The sequence below is a fragment of the Ursus maritimus genome, unplaced genomic scaffold (assembly GCF_017311325.1).
Source record: "Ursus maritimus isolate PB19 unplaced genomic scaffold, ASM1731132v1 scaffold_8, whole genome shotgun sequence".
NCBI classification, from domain to species: domain Eukaryota; kingdom Metazoa; phylum Chordata; class Mammalia; order Carnivora; family Ursidae; genus Ursus; species Ursus maritimus.
In genome coordinates this window covers 5469366-5478224 of record NW_024426996.1, presented here as the reverse complement: position 1 = coordinate 5478224, position 8859 = coordinate 5469366, and the positions used below count along the sequence as shown (strand labels likewise).

At 40.0% G+C, this 8859-nt stretch overlaps 1 protein-coding gene across 1 annotated transcript; it reads left to right on the top strand.

The window, feature by feature from the left end:
* Nucleotides 1–264: 264 nt before the first annotated feature.
* LOC103677912 (ADP-ribosylation factor 3) lies at nucleotides 265–2581 on the top strand. Its single transcript, XM_040625226.1, has 3 exons — nucleotides 265–664; nucleotides 1483–1718; nucleotides 2243–2581. The coding sequence occupies exons 1-3, from the start codon at nucleotides 517–519 to the stop codon at nucleotides 2402–2404; spliced, it is 546 nt and encodes a 181-aa protein (XP_040481160.1). The 5' UTR covers nucleotides 265–516; the 3' UTR covers nucleotides 2405–2581.
* Nucleotides 2582–8859: the final 6278 nt, after the last annotated feature.

The following is an 8859-nucleotide window of genomic DNA, read 5'->3' as shown; positions in this document are numbered from 1 at the left end:
TTATTTTCATAGTTCCTATACTGTTGTTTTTGATTTTTTAACTTAAATAATTCTCAATCAAAACAAAATTCCTCAGACTGGCTATTTATTTTAAAATATAACATTTGTCCCTACTTGGTGTCCTTTGGGTGATACTAGGTTTCCATTCAGAGAAAATACTGAAGTACAGACTAAAGTACATCACTCTCACACATTGGCCTACAAATATTCATTCAGTTTAGCTTTCTAGGTTTAAGAAATATGTTATGGTCGCGGCTTCCGGTGCTAGGTGGAGGAAAGGAAGGAGGGAGCTGGGGAGCGGGGCCAGGGGAGCAGCCTTGCCGAAATCGGCTTGGGGGAGTCGGAGGGAGCGGAACCAGTGCAGAGCGGAACCTGCGGGGGCGGAGGCGGCGGCTGCGGCGGCGGAGCTGGGAGCAGGAACAGCATCGAGTTCTCCATACCAGGGACCAGGCCAAAACCAGACTGCCACTGCTCCCACTTGAGCCGTCCTGTCTTCAGAAAGTGGTTGCTGTGATCATGGGTAATATCTTTGGGAACCTTCTGAAGAGCCTGATTGGGAAGAAGGAGATGCGCATCCTGATGGTGGGCCTGGACGCCGCAGGAAAGACCACCATCCTGTATAAGCTGAAACTGGGGGAGATCGTCACCACCATCCCCACCATTGGTAAGGGCACAGCTTAATGTAGGCTTTCGTGCCAACAGCTGGGTCAGGCAGGGGGCCTATTCCTAGATCCCCCACCTGGCCACCAGGCAAGTCCATGCAACTTGGGGGGATTCAGGGAAGGATGGTTATTTAACTTACTAGCAGGTGCTGGGGCTGCCGTTTGCCCACCTACCCGGGCCCTCTCTGATGCGGGAACTTCCGCAGCCTGGCACTGAACAGCTGCCCTCAGGCACTGAGCTGGTTTGTTCTCTGTGTTGTTTGGAAAGCGGGTGAAAGGCTTTGATGTTCCTGCCAGAGGCCAGGAGTTGTTTCAGTTTAGATCCTCAGTGGCCCTGATCCTGGTTAAGACCTGCCTGTGGGAGGGAGAACGTTTGCCTTATAGATGGGGCTCCAGGTCGTTTGTCCGCTGGTTCTGCATTTGGGGCTCCAGGATTACAGCTCACTTTTTCTTCGCTGTGTTTCCCAGGCCCTACATTTTAGCTGCAGCAGGCTCTGATGGCTGAGGTACAGGAGTGGGGCTGAGTCATTTCTTTGCAGGAGGGAAAGGCAAAGACAGAATGAGCAGAGAAGGTTAGCTCATGTTACCAAGGAGATTGTGAACCTCCTGACTGGCCCTCCTCATCCTCTTCCACTTTTTCTCTAAGGTTTTCTTTTTGGCCTTTAGGCTACCAGGTGAGGGAATACTAGGCCATGAGGAAGCCTTAGCTGTCTTTCCTTTGCTAGGATCAGGGCCTTCCTGGGGGAAACAGAGACCACTGGGGTATTGTTTGCAGGCCTGGTGTTTGAGGCCAAGAGGCCATTGTCTGTTTTTTCCAAAGGGTTCAACGTGGAGACAGTGGAATACAAGAATATCAGCTTCACAGTTTGGGATGTGGGTGGCCAGGACAAGATTCGACCTCTCTGGAGACACTACTTCCAGAACACCCAAGGGTTGATATTTGTGGTCGACAGCAATGATCGGGAGCGAGTAAATGAGGCCCGGGAGGAGCTGATGAGGATGCTGGCAGAGGATGAGCTCCGGGATGCAGTGCTCCTTGTCTTCGCAAACAAACAGGATTTGCCTAATGCCACCCCTGGATTGGAGACAGGTCAGCCTGGCTGTGGAAATCATGGGTGTTGGGGCTCCTTGTAGGAAGTGTGGGGAATATGATTAGCTGGCTTCTTTATGTTCCTCTTCTTGTCCCCTACCCAGCGCTAATCAGCAACACTTCTGTCCTCAGGGATTGGTGTGGTAGATAGCTCAAATCCCTTCTTCATCTTCCTTGTTGTCTCCTTTAGTGGAACTGCCCTCACTCCTACAGGCAGGCAGACCTGATTCTTTGCGCAGTCTGAATCACTTCTTCACTTCCCTACCAACCCCATATTTGGTTTGCCCCTCCCCAGTGGAATGACCTTTAGCGCCTTGGATCTGTGGTTGTGGGATGATTAAATCCAGAGCAGCTCTTTAGGACCTTGTTCTGGTTCCTACAATGAGGGAGGAGGAGAGGGAGCTGGTACACATCTCTTTGGTCGATGGGTGCTCTAGAAGCCTTTGAAAGACCCTGAGCCTCCTTTTTGTGTGTCTCCCTCGTGCTCCAGGATTTGCCTAATGCTATGAACGCTGCTGAGATCACAGACAAGTTGGGCCTGCATTCCCTGCGTCACCGCAACTGGTACATTCAGGCCACCTGTGCCACCAGCGGGGATGGACTGTACGAAGGCCTGGACTGGCTGGCCAATCAGCTCAAAAACAAGAAGTGAGAGCCAGGCAGCCCTGTCCGACCACCCCACCCACCCCTGACACACCTCCTGTCTCCCTGCCCCAGCCCTGCCCCTTCCTTCCCATTGCCAGTGTGGCCAGGGCCCTGGGTATCATGTCCGCATGCCCAACAAGAGCCTTGCCTCCCCTGCCTCCCCTCCTCTCCCCTGTCCATGACCAGTCCCCAGTTGCTGTCCTGATGATGAATCATTCCAATTTATCGGATTTAAAACAAAACAAAACAAAAAAAGAAATATGTTATGCTTTCATCATCTGCTTATTTAATCATTTAACGTAATGTAATATATGAGTAACTGTGGTCCCCTTTATGAAACATTACCAGGACTATTCCTATCCCAACCCTGGTCTTAATATTAAGTGTACAACTTCCAAAATCTACCACCTAAACCAATATCTCCATTTGCTAATTCCTTATCCATATTCTGTGGTCACTGCAGACTGCAAATAGATGCAGAGATGTGCTGGTAGAGGATAAAATGCAGAAAGAAAAGCTACCTGGACCAGTGTTCTCAGAAAGCAGTGCTTTAGAGTAGAGGCTATCTTCCTCATAACTCTGAATTTAGAGGAATATGATAGATGGGAAGTGAAATATGTTGTAGACCTCTTTGGATTAGCATATTTGCTCCTCCATTCTAAGCATCAGTTTTTATACTGAACAATCATTGCTTTCACCTTCTTTTGCTCATACACGTTTAAAATATCTGCATGTGCTAGCACCATATAATACTTTAGTTTTATCTTGTGCTGTTTTCAAGAATTTTAATTGTGGTTTGGGAATAATTATAACTGGGATGGTAAGCCTAAAATATTGGATGCACTTACGATAAAATCTAGGCATTTAAAATATCATCTTATACATAGACACAATAGATATGTTCAGTTTTAGAATTCAACTATAAATCAGAAACCAGATTTCCAAATACATATTATTTTCTCAATTAGAAGCATCTTATCCAAGTATCAGTCTACTATTTAGAGAAGTCAGTCAAGCCTAAAAAAGTGTAAGTGAAGTTGGATTTTTTTTTATGCCAAATAAAGATTTTAAAGTGTAGTATGAGAAATCTAGAAAAGGTGTTGGGAAGAAAAAAAATTTTTTTCCCTTAAGAACGGGGAATAAGAAGATGTCCTAGAATATTCTTTGTATTTCCCCTTTTCACATTAGCTATATCTTATAATAATTTATATATGAATGAGAACTTCCTAACAGAGGTCACAATATTTGATTTAAAACCACACTTCACCTTAACTGAAATACATGTGTGACAGGAATCAATGGTATCAGGCAAATTCATGATGATTTAGGTAATTTAAAGTATCTCTTTTTAGATAAAGGGGATTAAGAGTACACTTATCTTGATAAGCAATGAAAATGTATAGACTTGTTGAATCATTATATTGTACACCTGAAATTAGTATAACACTGTATGTTCATTACATTTGAAAAACTCAAGAAAGCAAGAAAGAAAGAGAGAGAGAAAGAAAGAGAGAGAGAGAGAAAGGGAGAAAGAAAGGGAGAGAGAGAGAAAGAAAATAAAGCACTCTATTTTGGGGGTGCCTGAGCTGGTTGGTCCTAAATGTAAACACCACACTAAAATTTTGTTTGATGGAGGGATATACAAGTGAAAGAATTTTAGAAAAGAGAATTGGGCTTGAAAAACCTACAGGAACATGCAAATGAATTATCTGGTAAATCACTTTTTAAGGAGTGGAAGTTGAGAAATTAGAAATTTACTTCTTTTAAACTACATCCTTACTTACAGCTGAGAACATCGTCCTAGACAGATAACTGTTCTCCAATATGAAAACCACAATTTTAGAAACTAAAGTTTAAGCTATTGTCTAATGCTCACTTGTTCCCTGAAAGTGAAGTCATTGAGAGAAAGATAAACTTGTTTTGTTTTGTTTTTTCCTTTTAAACAAGATAGAGTTTATGTTTCTTTGAGTGGTTTGATGTCTTCACATAAGTAAAATCGCTTATTCTTGGTTTACATTTGAAGATTGAAATGAAACAAATTGAAAGTACAAAAATGGAAACACCTCCTCTTCAAGATGTAGTGATAAATCCAGTAACACTTACCTAACTTTTTACACTTCGTAACTATTGGAACTTAACACATTTTGTTGTTTCCTCTATCCCTGCTCTCTTTATTCAATGTTCTTTTCATGTTTTTCTTCGTGCTGAGTTTTATAACATGTCTTTTCTTTTTTATTACCTTCAGATATATAAATATCTAGTGCTTTCAATAATTTTGGAATTTATCTAAGATTAAAAAATAAATTTTAAGTAAGAATTGTGGCACTGATGTATTTATTGAATGAACACATAGCCATGATTTTAGTAACCCATTAATTAAATGAGGGAACTGATAAGAAGTTACAAATGGTTCAAAGGAGGATCCAAAGAAGACATATTTATAGATCTGGAATATTGAAATGAATTTTCAAACAGATGCAAAACTGACTTCTAATGCAGTTGGAGAAGGAACCAGATTGAACCTCTACATGATAGAATTTGTTTGCATACCTATATACACAAATTATTTTGCATTACTATCAGTTATCTACAAATCAAGTCGCAAGATAGCATAAAGGCAAAGAAAGGCACAGAATCCCTACAGGATCAGATAGACTGAAAGAGTGCATTATAAAGACTGCAATTTTCCTTTGGAAACACTTTTATTTCAATGTTGTGAATGTGTCTTAAACATTGAGCATATTTATTGCCTTTACATATTGACTAGTTTTTGTCAGCTTTATTAAGGTATAACTGACAAATAAAATTGTATATATTTAAGGTTTACAATGTTATACATGTATATATACTGAAATGATAATTTACAATCAAGTTAATTAATATATCCATCACCTCACATAATGATCATTTCCTGCCTTCCTCCATCTTTCTTTCTTTCTTCTTTCTTTCTTTTCCTCCCTTTCTTTCTTCTTCCTTTCTTTTCCTCCCTTTCTTTCTTCCTTTCTTTCTTTTCCTCTTTCTTTCTTTCTTTCTTTCTTTCTTTCTTTCTTTCTTTCTTTCTTTCTTTCTTTCTTTTCTTGTCAGAGGCTTAGGATCTACCCTCTTATCAAATTTTAAGCATACAGTACATTATTGTTAACTATCTTTACCATGCTAAACACTAGATCTCCAGAATTTACTCATTCTGTGTAACTGAAATATCATAACTGTTGACAGACACCTCCCCAGTTCCCTTTACCCCAGACACTGGCAAGCACCATTCTAGTCACTGCTTCTAGGAGTTTGACTATTTTAGATTCCATATATAATTGAGATCATGAAGTATTTTTCTTTCTGTGTCTGGCTTATTTCACTTAGCATAATGTCTTCCAGGTCAATCCATGTTGCTACAAATGACAAGATTTCCTCTTTTTTAAAGCTAAATAATATTCCATTACACATATGCATGCATGTGCTCCACATTTTCTTTATTCATTTATCCATTGACATTTAAATTATTTCCATATTTTGGCTACTGTGAAGAATGCTGCAAAAATAAGGAAGTGACATTTATTCTTCAAATTACTGATTTTATTTCCTTTGGATAAATATCCAGAAATGAAAATGCTGGATTATATAGTTCTTTTTTTTTTAAGATTTTATTTATTAATTTGACGGAAGAGAGACAGCCAGTGAGAGAGGGAACACAAGCAGGGGGACTGGGAGAGGAAGAAGCAGGCTCCTAGCAGAGGAGCCTGATGTGGGGTTTGATCCCAGAACGCTGGGATCACGCCCTGAGCCGAAGGCAGATGCTTAATGACTCCGCCACCCAGGTGCCCCTGGATTATATAATAGTTCCATTTTTTTAGCTTTTTGAAGAACCTCCATATTGTGTCCTATAATGCCTGCATGAATTTACATTCCTACCAACAGTGTACAAGTGTTCCCTTTTCTCCACATCTTTGTCAATGCATGTTTCTCTTGACTTTTTGATAATAGCCATTCTAATAAGTGTGAGTGGATATCTCATGGTGGTTTAGATTTGCATTTTCTTTTTTTTTAAGATTTTTTTTTAAAGATTTTATTCATTTATTTGACAGAAAGAGAGACAGCCAGCAAGAGAGGGAACACAAGCAGGGGGAGTGGGAGAGGAAGAAGCAGGCTTCCAGTGGAGGAGCCTGATGTGGGGCTCGATCCCGGAACGCCAGGATCACACCCTGAGCCAAAGGCAGACGCTTAACGACTGAGCCACCCAGGAGCCCCAAGATTTGCATTTTCTTAATGATTAGTGAGGTTTTGCACCTTTTCACATATCATTTGTATGTATTCTTTTGAAAGATGTCTATTCAGATCCTCTGTCCATTTTTTAATTGAACTGTTTATGGGGGTTTTGCTATTGAGTTGTATGAGTTCCTTATATATTTTAGGTAAAAACCCCCTATCAGATATATAGTTTCCAAACATTTTCTGCCATTCAGTAGGTTGCCATTTCATTCTGTTGATTGTTTCCTTTGCTGTGGAGAAGCTTTTAGTTTGATGTAATCACACTTGACTATTTTTGCTTTGTTACCTGTGCTTTTGGTGTCATATCTAAAAAAATTATTGCCAAGACTAATGTCAAGGATTATTTTTCCCTATTTTCTCCCAGGAGTTTTATGGTTTCAAGTCTTACTTTTAAGTCTTTAATTGATTTTTGGTTGTTTTTTGTTTATGGTGTGATATAGGGTGTCCTTCTGGGAATATATTGGTCTGTTTAGTAGTTCTATAAGTCCCTTAACCTATCTTCATTCATTCTGTTTCTTTTCTTTTTTGCTCCTCTTACTGAATTCCTTTCTTCCATTTGATCTGATCTGTACCCTCTACTGAATTTATAGTTCAATTATTATATTCTTTGGCTCTGTGATTTCTATTTGGTACTTTTAAAGTGCTTTCTATCTCTTGTTAAAAATTCTCTCTTTGTTTATATATGGCTGTCCTGACCTCAGTGAGCATTTTTATTACTATCATTTTGAATTTTATATTGGGTAAATTACATATCTCTATTCCATTTAGGTTAGCTTCTGAAGATTTATCTTGTTCTTTTATTTGGAACATAGTTCCCTAATTCTTCATTTTTGTGGTGTTTGTGCATTAGATAAAACAGTTACCTCCCCTTTCTCACAAATTGGCTTCATACAGGAGAAGACCCTCTCCACTCCGCCTGGCCAGATATTTAGATACCACTCAAACCTTTGTGCTGAGCAGCCCCCAAGAATCTAGAGTAAGCCAAGTCCCATTATCGCCCTAAGAGAGGCAATATAGAAGCCAATCCCTCAAACAGCACACAAAAAGGTTGAGATGTTAGATGTATGGTACAAATCCTCCTTTTCTGGGGAGAATCTGGGAATTGGAGTTTATCACCTGTTCACTATGCACTGAGCTGGGTGGGACAGGAGCTGTGTGTTGTGTGCATGTGTACTTGTTCAAACCACACACTTTCAAACCATTGCTTTGTTCTCTGTAGCCCCCAGGGGCCTAGTGAACGCTAGCCCTGTCAGTCTCATAGGTAGTCAATTAGAAGCTGGTCTTTTAAGTAGCAACTGGAAAAGTTGGGGGACTGGATGTCTGTTTCTCCAGAGAGAAGATGGTGGCTTGTTTTATTGCTAGAGTGAGTTGAAGGTGAAGAGTCTTGAGAAGTCCCTTAAGCTTACTCAAAATATTCACTTCGTTCTTTGTAACCTAGTAAATGCTGGCCCTGCCAGCTCCCAGAAACAGGATATAAGCCAGACCTTTGAGTAGCAGTTGGAAAAGTTAGGGCATGAAATACATGGTCCAATGGTCCAAATCCTTTGTTCCTCAGGTAGAAACTGGGAATTAAGAGTTCTCTCCTAATTACATGGCACTGTGGCAGGGATGAGTTTTATGGCAAGAGTGAGCCTCAGCTTCTCCTACCAGTCAATGTGTGCAGCTTCTTACTTGCCTGGTATGTAGGAGTCTCTCAACTAGTGTCTAGATTTCTCACAAAGGGAACTGATCCTTGGGTAGCTGTTAAATCAGTGATCTGTGAGGAGAAGGAGTGTGTGAAGCCTTCTATTCCACCGTATTGCTCATGCCCACCCTTTGACTTGGTTGATGTCCACACCTTCATGTCTACACTTGACTATTTTAAAATATATTCTCAAAATGAGAATAGAAATATGCTTTATATTTTTTCAAAATACATAATGATAAAACTGAATAGTGATGAAAACAGGATTTTTTTTCTCTTTTTGTACATAAAACATGTTTTTGTCATTCAATATTAGGAAAGATCACATACACACATTAGGCAAAAATTATAAGGTGAACACATGTTCAGATCACATTAATATATGAAAAATTAAAGTATATGAAAAGTATTATTTTATGCAAATAATCAGCAATTGTGTTGCCACAGGGTGTGGTTCTTAGAACTAGGAAAAGCCTTATCAATCTTGAAGGCATCACTTCTGAGATGTTACTTGT